Raw genomic sequence first — 16,310 nt, 5'->3', positions numbered from 1 at the left:
AGAACTGTCATTCTCTCTTGGCACTCTGCTGACTTGCATTTGATGTGCATTTTCAAATGAACTCCAACACAGGGAAACAACACCCGTGTAAGCAAGCTTGCCAATATCTAAGGTCATACACAGCAGGTGACAAATTCTTGCATCACTTGTGATAATCAGGCTGCAGGGGTTAATTTCCAGGTGCCAACAAGCACTTTTTGAGTTTCAGAAGTGCTCGTTATCATAAATAGAATTTTCCGTACATGTTGGAAAAATATTTGCGCTTCCTTAGGACTACTTTTTTTAGAGTTGCAGTGCAACTCATACACAACAATGGTCAGGGCCATCTTAATGCGAGGGCACGCCTGGGCACTGCCCAGGGGCCCAAGGTACATAGAGGCCCCACAATAATCTTACATTACATCATACTTGCCAACTCTTTCAGATTTGCTGGAACAGTCATGCTTTTTTTTTACTAAACTGTCCCGATATGGTCGTGTCCCAGGAAGCGTCCCACAACCTATACTTTGCCCTCCTGATCACAGTGTTGTGCCCTCCTGACCCCAGTGTTGTGCCCTCCTGACCCCCCCCCCCGTACTGTGCCCTTCTGCATTCCCCCTGTACTGTGCCAATCTGCATTCCCCCTGTACCGTGCCCTTCTGCATTCCCCCTGTACTGTGCCCTTTGTGTTGACTATTCTTTGATTTCTGAAATGTTTTTCTTTTGTAAAATCAAATTTTTTGAATACTAATGAATTCTATTTAATTCTATCAACTATTTATACATTATTTCTTGAAAGTAGGTGTGTAAATTGGGGCAACTGGTGGGGCCCCAGTCCATTACTTTGCCCAGGGGCCCATGATGATATTAAGACAGCCCTGACAATGGTAAAAACGTTGTATTGGGACCTGATATGTGTGAAGTACATTTACACAGGGCTTTTTTTCTCAGAGAATAGGTGCAGGAACTCCCTCCTTCGGAGTCACCTCTTGTGTCCAACCCCTACCCACCTCCAGGCACCATTCATTAGTTCCACCCCCTCCCCACCTCCAAGCACCATTCCTTTTCTCCACCCCCTACCCACCTCCGAGCACCGTTCCTTAGTTCCACTCCCTACCCACCTCTGAGCACTATTCCTTGGTTCCACCCCCTACCCACCTCCGAGCACTATTCTTTAGTTCCACCCCCTACCCACCTCCGAGCCCTATTCCTTAGTTCCACCCCCTACCCACCTCCGAGCACTATTCATTAGTTTCACCCCCTACCCACCGCTAAGCACCATTTCTTGGTTCTACCCCCTACCCACCTTTGAGCACCATTCCTTGTGCCACCTCCTACCCACCTCCAAGCACCATTCCTTGGTTCCACTCCCTACCCACCTCTGAGCACCATTCCTTGGTTCCACTCCCTACCCACCTCTGAGCACCATTCCCTGGTTCCACTCCCTACCCACCTCTGAGCACCATTCCTTGGTTCCACTCCCTACCCACCTCTGAGCACCATTCCTTGGTTCCACTCCCTACCCACCTCTGAGCACCATTACATACATTCAGAGCTGGATGTGAAGGAACTGCGTTCCTGCTGAAAAAAGCCCTGCATTTACAGCATATTTACAGCCCATATAGACATTTACAGCCCAGATTTCTGGAGCCCGGTTGAAGTAATGGCCATGCTTTATAGATTTATTCAGTAGGTGACATTTTTTACTCAATGAGACACCAAGGTGTGACCATTGATTTTATTAAATGAGTAGTGCAGAGGTATTTCAACACGGTTACAAAAGGTGGAGATTTACTAAAACTTTAGCAATCACAATCTGGTGCAGCTGTGCATTGTAGCCAACTAGCTTCAAACTTCAGCTTGTTAATTAAGCTTTAAAAATAAAACCTGAAAGCTGATTGGTTTCTATGCAGAGAGAGATTCATCAGATTTTGCACTCTCCAGATTTAGTAAATCAACCCCAAAGTGTCAAACATCTGTATTGTCGAATGAAAATCAGAGGTACACCCAATCTCTGATTTCAGGTAAATGGCAACATTCTATAGGTATTCAGCTGGATTCACACATATGCATTTTTTGTGCTTTTTGCATTTTGCAGATTTGCACTACAGAACGTGTTCCATAGGAAACCATGTTAAATGGAATGTAGTTCAAATCTGCAAAAAGCACTAAAAATGAAATCTTTTTTTTAATTTATTTTTTACATTTTCCAAGCGCATTCTTTGCAATGTAAATTTTCGCTTAGCTTCACCTTACTTGGGGGTTCTGTAACACTCAAGTTGGTTTACTAAAGGAGTATTCGCATTGCAAATTTTATTTTCTCTTAGCTGAGTAAATGGATGAAGCTGTGTTGACTTCAATCAATCATGTGTGAGCCAATTTTTTTATTTATTTTTTTATTTATTGCACTTAGTTTTATCTTATTCAGTGGAAACCTATAATAATGGCATGCCTAAGCTTGTGTCCCCCAACAGAAAATAGCTGAGCAGCAAGGACCTAGATGACCGAATCGTTATCACTAAAACCGCACAATCACCATGGCTAGTTTGTGATTAGACAGCAATTCTGTAGAGTGCCACTATCATTACTGCCAATTTCCTCTCTAGGAACATCCACCCACAAACCACAACTCTCAGATATCACAAATCACATGGGCCGTTGTACTCAACACGTGTTCATTTAGCAAAGCAATAGTAAACCATCTGAGCATTGTTGTACCTGGTTAGGCACAAGACATAAGTGAATGTAAATGGTTAGGGGTGGCTTCATACTAGTGCTTACATATAGGCTATGTTGTATGGTAACCAATCACAAGTCTGTACACAAGAGAACACTGACAACAACTGTGCATACCATATGACTCTCCACAGGTGTATTTAGACCCCATATTACTAAGTCAGCAAAGTTTGCCTTATGCCGCGTACAGACGGTCGTTTTTTGTAGGGTTGTCCCGATACCACTTTTTTAGGACTGAGTACAAGTACCGATACTTTTTTTTATGTACTCGCCGATACCGAATACCGATACTTTTTTTTAAATGTGTCCCCAAATGCAGCCATGTCCCCCCACAAATGCAGCCATGTCCCCCCACAAATGCAGCCATGTCCCCAAACATATGCAGCCATGTCCCCCACATATTGCAGCCATGTCCCCCACATATTGCAGCCATGTCCCCCACATATTGCAGCCATGTCCCCCACATATTCCAGCCATGTCCCCCACATATCCAGCCATGTTCCCCCACATGCAGCCATGTCCCCCCATATCCAGCCATGTCCCCCGTATATCCAGCCATGTCCCCCGTATATACAGCCATGTCCCCTGTATATCGAGCCATGTCCCCTGTATATCCAGCCATGTCCCCTGTATATCCAGCCATGTCCCCTGTATATCCAGCCATGTCCCCCGTATATCCAGCCATGTCCCCTGTATATCCAGCCATGTCCCCCGTATATCCAGCCATGTCCCCCGTATATCCAGCCATGTCCCCCGTATATCCAGCCATGTCCCCTGTATATCCAGCCATGTCCCCTGTATATCCAGCCATGTCCCCTGTATATCCAGCCATGTCCCCTGTATATCCAGCCATGTCCCCCTATTATCCAGCCATGTCCCCCGTATATCCAGCCATGTCCCCCGTATATCCAGCCATGTCCCCTGTATATCCAGCCATGTCCCCCTTATATCCAGCCATGTCCCCCGTATATACAGCCATGTCCCCTGTATATCCAGCCATGTCCCCCGTATATACAGCCATGTCCCCCGTACCTACTGTTAATCACCGCGGCGTGGGGAACATTACAGTCAGCGTTCATTTGAACAGCTGTTTTCTATTTTAGTATCGGCAGTATTAGCGGGAGTACGAGTACTCCCGCTAATACTCGGTATCGGTCCCGATACCGATACTGGTATTGGTATCGGGACAACCCTAGTTTTTTGTGATAAAAAAAAACAACGTTTTGAATCATGAAATAAAACGACGTTTTTGAAACTTCATTTTCAAAAACGACGTTGCTTACACACCATCATTTTTTAAAATGCTCTAGCAAAGCGCGGTTACGTTCAGCACGTACGGCGGCACTCTTTTCCATTGAAGCTAGCTTCATAACTTGCTTCTGAGCATGCGCGGGTTTAAAAATGTCGTTTTGAAACGTCGTTTTGCCCACACACTATCATTTTCATTGACAAAAAAACGACGTTTTGAAAAACGACACAAAAAATTCGAGCATGTTCGAATTTTTATTTTGTCGTTTTTCAGAAGACATAAAACAACGTTTTCCCCACACACGGTCATTTTAAATGACGTTTTCAAAAACGTCGTTTTTTTTCATCACAAAAAAAGACCGTCTGCATTAGCAAAGTGGATTTTCAGAAAAATACCTAATTAAAGCCACTAGATGGAGATGATGATCATTGTATAAAGTATTTTTTTCCTATGGTCATCAGCTCCATTTAGTGGTCATTTGACCTGGATAGAAAATAGCCTAACAACATTTGTTTTTGATCCCATTCACACATAATAAAAGGAAATGCAATTTTTCAGTTTTTTTTAAACATCTAACTAAAATGTTTCAAGTATTTATATGGCCAAAACATTTTTCTTGGATAGTGTAGGGGAGGGTTACAACTCCTGCCATGTTTTTTTTTTTTTTTTTTTTTTGCTCTCTATGTACTAGTGAGGAAATGTTCCTTCTATTCTGGGACCAGGGGAATTCACCTCAACAGCTATCCCTGGAGCAGGAGTTAGAAGATTTTCCCTTACCTCCTGCTCTGGGAACAACTCTAAAATTATCTATTTCTCATTACTTTCTTTACCAGTGACAATGGTCACCAGTATAAACAGATACAGACAGTAATAAAAACCTGACAGAGTCATCAAGGAAATTCGCACCATCTATGGGCTGCCTAGAGATACACTCACAGGGCCGATCCTAGGCAGGGTGCTGCAGAGGTAAAGCTCCAAAGTGCTCCCCTCCCTCCTCCTTGTCTGTGTCCAGAGGTGGAGCGCATGTAGCGGGTGCTGTGGTTCCCCATCCCGCTTGCTCTCTCCGCTGGCAACTGACAAGAGCGCATACCTCCCGATGTCCCCGGAATTCGGGTTGGGTACCACAGCGGAGCCTAGTACCGAAACACGTTCCGGTACTAGGCTCCACTAACTAATTCTGTCCGGTGCGCGTGTAGCAGTCTCCTGTCTGCCCCGCCCCCTCTGCGCGTGTCGGCTCTTCTCCCATAGGCGGTGTGATGAGAGGCTTCTGGGTTGGCCGGAGCTGCTGCCAATCATTCTGTGCACTCCCAGAAATGCTCTCCGAGTGCCACCCACCAAGTAACCAAAGATGCCACTTATTCCCTGCCCCCTGTAATGTGCTTCTGCTCCCAGCACGCCTGAGCTACAGGGATCTATTGGACAGGTACTGATCTATAGGGACACCTGATGTGGCGGGCTCTGATGGGGGGCACCTGCTGTGGGGGGGGGGCTCTGATGGGGGACACCTGCTGTGGGGGGGCTCTGATGGGGGACACCTGCTGTGGGGGGCTCTGATGGAGAACACTAATAAAGACTTCTTAGGGGAGCATCTCTGTGTTTGAGTCATAGCCATAGAAATATTTGTAAAGGGGAGGAGTTAGTAAAGATGACCACGCCCATGTGGGGCGCCAGCAATATTTCTGCACCCAGGCGTCTGTGACCCTAGGATCGGCCCTGTACACTCAAACTGTATCTGATTAAATCCAATGCTAATAAATAAACCAGGCTAATGAGTGCAAAGTAGCTAATAAAATGTGACTGCATTGTCTCCAATATCCAAAAAGATGCTTAAGTTAATCTTACAGACTTGTATTAATTATTTTTTTTGCGCACAGGATTTTTGTCAATCGGAGCCTTAGCCTGGAGAAGATAAAATGTTTTGGTTTCGATATGGATTATACATTGGCAAGTAAGTCAAAGATTGTTCTCATGGCACATTAACAAATGTTTTTTGAAATCCATAAATGATATACCAGCTCATATGACATTTGGTGTATTGGTTCACAAGGAGATCTGTCCACACTGGTTCCTCCAAGACTTTCCTAATACTTACCACACACAATATAATCTGACCACACAATTTCCTTTAGTCCTGCAAATAACTATGCAGTGCAAGGGCCTCCCAGGTTGGATACCAATTAATTGGATGGTTTTGGAAAATCTAAAGGGATAGTACAAATACTGTACAGTCAGATTGTAAAACTGACTTTATTCCCCCATCCACACACTAAAGGTGGATGGAGGAATCCTCCAGCTAAACCTTTGTATTCTGACAGCAGGGAGACTTACTTCAGGATGCACTAATCAGTACTTCTGTCTATAGCCTGCGGCACCGATCAAACGGGGAAAACCTGTACAATCACAGTGCCCATACATGGTCCGAAATTCAGCAGGCCCCTGCTGAACCAGACAACATTTGATCCATGTATGGCTGTCTTAAGATCATTCATAATTCATTGCAGCTGCAGCTGACCTGTATGTGAACTTTTATGGGGGAATGAATTTTTTTTAAAGTGAACAAAATCCTCTATTGATCAGCCCTCAAAATTTCCACCCGCCTGCTAGCATTAGGTGAGGGGAAATAATCTGAGGCTGAGTATGGGGCAGACTGGGCCAGGTGGCAGGGAGGCAATTGCCCCCTGTGCCACTCTGATGCCCTGTAAAAAAGGGCACGCCGCTTCTGCCAGAAGCAATTAGTCAGGAAACTGTCAAGAGGAGAGCCGGACGGATCACACAGAGAGAGGATCCTCCGCTGTGACAAAGCTTGGATGCGAAACGCGGGCCGCTGTAAAAACAAAGTCCCGCCTCCTGGACGCCTCCTATGATACACAGCACACTGGTCCAATGCCAGGAAATTGATGCTGTTCCACATAAGAGCTGATCCAGGAGGTGGGACTTTGTTTGACGGTGGCCGGCGTTTCAGATCAAAGCTGTGACACAGAGGGAGATCCTCTCTCTGTGTGATCCGGGGTGCCTCTCCTCCCAATTTCTCTCTGTTATCCCTATGCAGTAATAGGCTGCATTGATGGACACAGATAGGCACTGATGAGGCTCCACTAATGGGCACTGATAAGGCTGCACTGATGGGCAGTGATAAAACTGCATTGATGGGCACTGATAACGCTGCACTGATGGGTACCGATGAGGCTGCACTGGTGGCCAATAAAGAGTCCGCACTGATGGCCACTGATGAGGCGCAAATGACAGGCACTGATAAGCTGCACTGATGAGGCTGCAGTGATGAGGCACGATATGCTGCACTGATGGGGCTGTTATTGTTAAAGTTGTTATTATTAATATTTATTTTTGTAACTTAATTCTGCATAAAATAATTTAATCGTGTAATTTCATGAGATAATTTACGAGGGCGTGTTTACGGGCGGAATTAGGGGCAGGGTTTTGGTGGGGCAACTGGTGGCGAGTAACTCTTAAGGCCTGGCTAGTAGCTCAGGACTTGAAATTTTGAGCTCTGATATACAGTATATGTTAAAGTGGAGGTTCCACCTATCGCCCGCTGTCAACACTGCGCATGCGCGGGATAGAGCGGTGAATGCTGGGAGTACAGCATTCGCCGCATCCCGGAAGACACGGACGTAGGGCTTCAGACTGCCAGGCGCTAAGATGGAAACGTCCATCGCTCTATTTTATAAAGTTGACTTTCGGATGAATTAAGAATGCTGGCGCGTACATTCCTGGGACGGGTGAGTACATTATTGTACATGTACTAAGCGGGAGAAAGGACTTTTTTTTTAAAAAAGAATTTCGGTGGAACCACCCCTTTAAGCGTTGTAGAAACTGACTGCGATGATGAAGAGTTCATTTCAATGGCCAGAATAAATTCTGGCCAATGAATTGACGTGCCTAAACTCATTATAATTTGTTTAACTCTGCTGTCAGGAGTAAGGGAATCTAGGAGATTGAGCAAAACATCTAATGGGGCCTAACAATGGTTAACTTTTCAATAGTCCACTGCGGGACAACATAGTTGTTGTTGTTTTGCTTCCGCGGGACGGTTAAATAAAATTCCGCTGACACGTTGTTGAGCGGGGGGGGGGGCCGACTGTGAAAAAAAAATTCTCCAGTCCCACGAGGAGAAATCAGTGTAGGTTGGGGGGGTATGCAGACAAAACACAGATTTCACGAAGTCCAGAAGGAGACATTATAATTATTATACAGGATCTATATAGTATCAACAGTTTGTGCAATATAAAGGGAGACATTACAACAACAATGCAATTCAACATTAGAGGGTTAGGAGGGCCCTGCATAAGAAAGTACATTTAAAGTGTTACTAAACCCACAATAGTAAAATCTATCTGTATATTCAGAATATCATGCTTGTTATACTCACTGTGGAACTTAAGGGGTTAATCCTCTGTATTGTATAAAAAGGCTTTTTGATCCTGTATGCAAAGCCCCCCCCCCCCCTGCAGGGTCTCTCTTGGCTAGGTCAGATAAGATACAGTCAGAGTAGTAAGGCTGCACATGCTCAGTTTGGTCTCTATTGCTGGAGAAAACATTTCCTTGTTGAGCTGAGCCTTTCAGGTCACATGATTTTGGCATCACACATGTGGGTGTGTTTACAGATCCTAAATGACAGCTCAGTCCCTCCCTCCTCCTCCATGCCCAGTAACTAAAAAATAACACAGTGGGTGGGATGTCACATCTTGATTGATGGATGATCCGCCTCCCATAACAGCATGAGGACATAGGCTATAGTGGAAATCTCATCCTACCTGAACACTCAGCACTCAGGCAGACCCTGCAGTTTATCATGTGACCGATGTATACAGATCAGCTAAAAAGGTATATTGTGGCAGTATTTTAATGTATAAAGAAGTTTTATAAACTGGGCACTTTACTCCGATCTCACATGCCCATTGTGTACAAACAGAAACTGCTTTCAATATGTTCAGTGTCTGAATACTATAATGACCATGCAGGCAGTTTGCTACCAGTTTCAGCTCCTTCAGTTAGACTTTGTTCAAAACCACTGCAGGCATGCTTTAAATTTTATTCATAAATAGGAATACATAAAGACACATTTATATAGTGGACGTTTCCTTTTCTAAAGTACCGGGATTCCTCTTTCTCTAAGGCCCCATACACACGAGAGGATTTATCCGCGAATACGTTCCAGCGGAACGTTTCCGCGGATAAATCCTCTCGAGGATTTCAGCAGATTTCTATGCGATGGAGTGTACTCACCATCGCATTGAAATCCGCGCCGAAATCCTCTGGCGATGACGTGTCGCGCCGTCGCCGCGATTATGACGCGGCGACGTGCGCGACGCTGTCATATAAGGAATTCCACGCATGCGTCGAATCATTACGACGCATGCGGGGGATCCCTTCGGACGGGTGGATCCGGTGAGTCTATACAGACCAGCGGATCCATCCGTTGGGATGGATTCCAGCAGATAGATTTGTTTGGCATGTCAGCGAATATTCGATCTGCTGGAATCCATCCCAGGGGAGAAATATCCGCGGAAACAGATCCGCTGGAGTGTACACACCATAGGATCTATCCGCTGAAACCCATTCGCTGGGATTTTTCAGCGGATGGATTCTATCGTGTGTATGGGGCCTTAGATACTGACATTAGGCTAAGCATCAGTGAAAGTCATATAAACAGTAAGGAAATTTTACAGATAATTCCATACGATTGTGTAATCACTGGTCCTGTCTTGCAGTGTATCGCTCCCCTGACTATGAAGAACTCGGCTTCGAGCTCCTGGTGGAGAGACTGGTCTGCATTGGATATCCCCATGAACTTCTCACATATAAGTATGATCCAACCTTCCCTACCAGGTCAGTGTTTTTTCTTAGATCTGTGGGGAAATTTAGTCTGGTATCAATATGTGTTGTGATCTATTCCCTCACAGTAATGGTACGATGAGTAATTATGTATGGTATATTTACTCACATATGATATCTTACTGTTCTTTATTAGTGGCAGAGATACATTGTACAGCAATATGTTATTTTAAAAGAAATTTAATAATTCATCTCTGCGTTCTATCCACAGCTCATATCGTATGATAATTATTATGTGCTGTGTGTTGCATTCATTAAATTAAGAAATCCAGATTTCCAATCCAAAGGAGTACGTTTTATTGAAAAACATATGTTTTATATTCTTGGGTAAAATAGAAGACTGTTTTCCGTGTCCAGCACTAGACATGTGCACTACTGAAAAATGTGTATAGTTTAGTTTTCGTTTCATTCGTTATGATTGGCTTTCGTTACTTCGGATCATTCATAACTTCGGATGCATTTGTATTCGTTCTGTTCCATTTGTTTAAATGCGGCATTCGTTACTTCCGATAATTCGTAACTGCGGATGCATTCGTATTAGTTACATTCACGAACAGTTACTTTAGCTAAATTTGAAAGGAAATTTCGAAAAAATGGAAACCGAATCTATCCCAAATTAGCTGCTATCGCACAGAAACCTAAATAGAAGAATTAGTGACTTTATAGTATATACGTTTATAACCACTTCCTGACGGCCGTATGACTATTTACGGCCGCAGGGTGGTTCTGCTTCTCTGGGGCGCCGTCATTTGACGTCCGCCCCTTTCCGCGTTCCCCACGCGCGCTCCCGAGCGCGCAGCGGGGAACTTCTGTGCTGGCTGTGTCCCTTGGACACAGCCAATCACAGATCGCTGTGAACGGCCAATCGGAGTGGCCATTTGCTAGGCGATCTGTGCGGCCAATGAGAGATGATCTCATATGTTTACATATTTCTCATTGCCGGCTCTCACAGACAGCGGTGCTGTCAGGGAGAGAGGAGACCGATCTGTGTCTCTTGTACATAGGGACACAGATCGGTCACCTCCCCCAGTCACCCCCCTTCCCCCACAGTTCGAACACTATATAGGGAATACATTTAACCCCTTCCTCACCCCCTAGTGTTAACCCCTTCCCTGCCAGTCACATTTATACAGTAATTAGTGCATATTTATAGCACTGATTGCAGTATAAATGTGAATGGTGCCAAAAATGTCTCAAAAGTGTCCGATGTGTCCGCAGTCGCAATAAAAATCGCAGATCGCCGCCATTACTAGTAAAAAAAAATAATAAAAAATAATAATTCTGTCCCTTATTTTGTAGGCGCTATAACTTTTGCGCAAACCAGTCGCTTATTGGTTTTTTTTTACTAAAAATATGTAGAATACGTATCGGCCTAGACTGAGGATAAAAAAAAAATGTAAAAAATGATTTTTTTTTCAAAATTGTCGCTCTATTTTTGTTTATAGCGCAAAAAATAAAAATTGCAGAGGTGATCAAATACCACCAAAAGAAAGCTCTATTTGTGGGAAAAAAAGGACGTCAATTTTGTTTGGGAGCCACGTCGCACGACCGCGCAATTGTCAGTTAAATCGACGCAGTGCCGAATCGCAAAAAGTCCTCTGGGCAGGAAGGGGGTTTAAGTGCCCAGTAAGGAAGTGGTTAATAATAAATATTAATAATAATAAAAACTATAATATTTAATAATTTATTTATAATAGAAAATACAAAAAACAAAGTTATCCGAATGTAATCGATTTGTTAAATTCGTAGGTTGAATCGTTTTTTGTTCTTTTGGATTTTAGTATTTTTCGGATTTTTGTTCTTTCGGGTTTTCGTTCTAAAAATTTGGCTTTCCTACACATTCGTCAAGAGTCTTTGAGGCCTCGTACACACGACCGAGTTACTCGTCGGGCGAAACACATCGTTTTCCTCGTCGAGTTCCTTGTTTTGCTAATCTCATGTGTTTGCGTGTTAAGTAAAAGTTTGTTAAGAGACGATTTGCAGTTTTCAGTCTGTTACAGCTTGAAAAATGTGTTATCTCCATTACAAATGCTACTTTTACTCCCGTCTCATACTTTATTCTGAGCAAGCACGGGTTTCTTAGCATACACACACTTGAGTTTCTCGTCGGAAACCAGCCCGACCAGGAACTCGACGAGCCAATTTGAGACTCCCGTCAAGGAAATAGAGAACATGCTCTCTTTTTGGCTCGTCGAGTTTCTCGACAGTTTCCTAGACGAAAATGTACACACGACCGGTTTCCTCAGCAAAAAAATATCTCCCAGCAAGTTTCTTGCTGGTTTTTGCCGAGAAACTTGGTCGTGTGTACGAGGCCTCAGTCATTTGGATGCTTCAGAATAAATGAATATGCAGAGTTTCATCTGAAAACAAATTCATAACAAAATGAATTGCACGTGTCTTTCCAGCACAAAGCTGTAGGACTGAATCTGAATCATACCACTGCATATAGGAAACTCCTGGTGTGACAAGAAAAGGGAATATCTATGGTCAAAATGTAATATCATATATTCATTTCCACATAGGGGTTGATTTTCTAATCAGTGCAAAATCTGGTGCAGCTCTGCAAGTTAGCCAATCAGCTCCCAACTTGAGCTTGTTTAATTTAGACTTTGCAAAAAATACCTGGAAGCTTATTGATTTCTATGCCGAGCTGCACCAGATTATGCACACTCAAGTTTTAGTACATCAACCCCATTGCATTTTAATACATTTCTAGCCTACTCCTATTATTCTGAATGATCTTGAAGTTTGTAAACTTTCTTTGAGAAGATCCCCACACATTTACTTTCTTTAACTCTTTGATACATATTCACTATGTCCTGTGAGTAGCACTGCGGTGTCACACCTTTCACAGAGCCTGCCTTCTGAACTATAGAGGTGCTGAGAGGAGGAGTTTCAGGTCCTGCAAAATTAACTACAACAGCATTTCTCAAGCTTTTGAACATGAAGGAACCTTTGCAATAGCTTCTTCGCTCCAGGGAACCCCAGCTAATAAACTATTAAATTAGCTTGCAGTACATTAATGTGATGGTTATCTCCTTACATTTGTGGTCAGTGGGAAGAATCCCCCCTTACATTTGTGGTCAGTGGGAAGAATCCCATCTTCCATTTGTGGTCAGTGGGAAGAATCCCCCCTTACATTTGTGGTCAGTGGGAAAAATGCTTCTTACATGTGTGGTCAGTGGGAAGAATCCCCCTTACATTTGTGGTCAGTGGGAAGAATGCTCCTTACATTTGTGGTCGGTGGGAAAAATGCTCCTTACATTTGTGGTCAGTGGGAAGAATCCCACCTTCCATTTGTGTTTAGTGGGCACATGATCAGAGCCTGAGGCTCTAATTGGCTTCAAAATGGTTGGGCTTTGCGCCCTGAGCCCACCCACTTGTGTGACATTAGCAAATGAATATTCGCTATTGTTTTCCTGCTTCTCCTCCTGGCCAATCAGGAAGCGGGTCTTAAGACCGGATTGGCCGGGAGGAGAAGAGACCGGATTCGCCGATAGGAGAAGCAGTGGGGAAGCCGCCAAAGCCACCCCTGATCTGTATGAGGTAAGCAGTGTGGGACAATCAACCGATCACCAGCTGCCACTGCTATTGGGGTTAACTATTGCATTCACTGACAGAATGCTGGGGTTTATTATTGCATCCATTGATGGCAGGGCTGGGGTTTATTATTGCATCCATTGATGGCAATGCTGGGGTTTATTATTGCTATCAGTGACACCAATGTTGGGGGTTATTGTTGTATCCACTCTCACCAATATTGAGGGTTACTATCACTTCCACTAACACCAATGCGGGGGGGGGGGGTTATTATTGCGGCCAATAACTCCATTACTGGGAGTTATTGCACTCCAGCTTCTTCAGTATGCATTGCAAAATGCTGCAAAAAATGCAGCAAGACCAAAATGTTTGGGTGTTAAGTTGCCAAAATGCACTGCTACTGTGTGGCCCTCTGGATGTGTCCTTGGCCACACTTGAGGCCCTGTATAGTTTTTCAGTTGACCACCACTGGACTAAGAGTGTTCCATAGGGCAGCATTTTCAAACATGTTTATAAGCACTGTAGACTCAGATCACCACCTAAAACCTTGGCCTGAATTATTGCCTGCAAGAGGGGATCCCTTGATGGTTCTCCTTGTGATGTCACTGCTATTTTTCTCATGTATTTTGCTGCGTTACTGTATGTACACGACTGATAACATTATCTGCCATGCACCCATGATGAAGTGTGTGTACAGATTAAACACTGCTATTCTCTGTTATTTTTTCCTACGTGCATCAATACAGAGATGATACAGCATAATTTTCCCTGTATAGAGATACTGTCCTGTGTTTTGCACAATGTTATTAAAGTGGTAGTAAAACCTGATTCTAAATATTTAAAAAAATTTCCCTCCTTTTGCCTCCGCCTATCTTGCATACCCTATACAAAAGTGTACTTCCCTTGTTTAACCTCCCTGGCGGTATGATTCTGTCTGGAATTACGTACCAAAAGCGGTACAATTATTTTGCAAGGAAATTTGGCGTTTTATACTGTAGGCCTGTAATTTTTAGAAATAACTCACTTAAATCCCGGGTATGATTTTTTTTTTTTAAAACAAAATTATAAATTATAATATAATGAATAATTATAAATAATTATAACAAATAATAATATAATTATAATAAAAATTATTCAATAATGTAATCAACTCAAAATCACTGAAATGTGCTCAGTTGCAGAATTGTCGCTGTCATTATTATTTTTTTTTTATGACGAATTTCCCCACAAATCGCTATCGCACATTTCTGCAAGTGATTATAATTTATTATCGCTGTTTTCTAGCTGATCTAAAACCATTTTTAACATAAAGGGACACTTTTGGACAATCTACAGTTTTTAGGCAGAAATTAAATTTTTTATTTTTATAAAAGTACATGCAGTACAAGTACACTGGGCAGACCACTAGGGACAAGGGGGGTGTGTATTTTTTACATACAGTACTGTAATCTATAAGATTACAGTATACTGTATGTAAAGTGTTTGTTAACTTTTTTGAATTTGGCGCCGTTCTCCGCTCCCGTGCGCCGTAACGTCGCAGGGAACGGAGATCGGCGGCACACGGGGAGACTGTGAATCGAGCGAGGAGGTCCCGCTCGCTCACACAGCGGGGTGGCATCGCTGGATCCAGGGACAAGGTAAGTAACTTGCCTGTGGATCCAGCGAAAGGTAAGCCGCGCCGCTGCACGTCCACCCCGAGCGTGACTCGGGGATACCGATCTTAGCATTGAAAACCAACCCCGAGTCACGCTCGGGTTTACCGCCAGGGAGGTTAAATCTGGTCCAATCTGCTCTGCTCATGTGATTTTGCAACTCCAGCTCCCAGTGTAGGAAGGTGCTCAAAAATGTCTATGAATACCAGGAGCAGTGATGTCACCCATAGGCTCCCATGGCCCAGCTGTTGTCGGCGCGCCCTCCCCTCCCCTGGAGCAGCTGCTCTTTGGGGTCACGATTACATGACCAAATGAAAGTGGTAGGTAAGTACAGGGTATGTAGCATAGGTAGGAGGAGGATGGAGGGAACATTTTAAGAACAGTTAGAGAGAGGGCTGGTTCACACCAGAACACTCACAGCATGTTCCCATGCAATTCCCATGTGTTCTGATAGCCCATTCATTTAAATAGGCTGCAAAACGCACTGTAGTACCAAGCAATTTGGTGCCTGTAAACATACTGCATTTGCTATCTGCATTTGGGGTGCCATAAACGATACATTGGCCCCCACATGCAGATCACAAATTCAGTATGTTTACGGGCACCAAATTGCTTGGTACTACAGTGCGTTTTGCAGCCTATTTAAATGAATGGGCTATCAGAACACGTGGGAATTGCATGGGAACATGCTGTGGGTATTCCTGGTGTGAACTGGCTCTTAGGCCTCGTACACACGACCAAGGAACTCGTCGGAAAAGACACATAGTTTTCCTCGACGAGTTCCTTGTTAGGCTTGTCGAGGAACTCGACAAGCTTTCTTTGCGTACACACGCTCAAGACAAAATCTCCTCGTTCTCAAACGTTGTGACGTACAACACATACAATGGCAGGGGAAGTTCGATTCCACTGGCACAACCCTTGGGGCTGCTTTTGCTAATCTCATGTTACTGCGTGTTAAGTAAAAGTTTGGTAAGAGACGATTTGCACTTTTCAGACTGTTACAGCGTGGAAAATGTGTTATCTTCATTACAAACGCTACTTTAACCGAAGGTGCGCTTCCGTCTCATACTTTATTCTGAGCATGCGCGGGTTTCTTAGCATACACACAATCGTGTTTCTCGTCGAAAACCAGCCCGACGAGAAACACGACGAGGAAATTGAGACTCCCGTCGAGGAAAAAGAGAACTTGTTCTCTTTTTTCCTCGTCGAGTTCCTCGACAGTTTCCTCGATGAAAAACGTACACACGACCGGTTTCCTCGGCAAAAAAGCTCTTCCACCAAGTTTCTTGATGGATTCT

The 16,310-nt window shown here is 43.9% G+C and overlaps 1 protein-coding gene across 2 annotated transcripts in view; it reads left to right on the top strand.

The window, feature by feature from the left end:
* The window catches only part of LOC120933045 (cytosolic purine 5'-nucleotidase-like), a 75,757-nt gene that overhangs the window by 528 nt on the left and 58,919 nt on the right, over positions 1-16,310 (top strand). For both annotated transcript variants that reach the window (XM_040345991.1, XM_040345992.1), the window contains exons 2-3: positions 5,839-5,912; positions 9,697-9,814. In XM_040345991.1, coding sequence (XP_040201925.1) covers positions 5,839-5,912; positions 9,697-9,814 — 192 coding nt within the window. The remainder of the gene's footprint in view (positions 1-5,838; positions 5,913-9,696; positions 9,815-16,310) is intronic.

The sequence above is a fragment of the Rana temporaria genome, chromosome 3, assembly GCF_905171775.1.
Source record: "Rana temporaria chromosome 3, aRanTem1.1, whole genome shotgun sequence".
In the NCBI taxonomy this organism is placed as follows: Eukaryota; Metazoa; Chordata; class Amphibia; order Anura; family Ranidae; genus Rana; species Rana temporaria.
The sequence above is the reverse complement of the archived record's forward strand: the minus strand, read 5'-3'. Positions and strand labels throughout refer to the sequence as shown.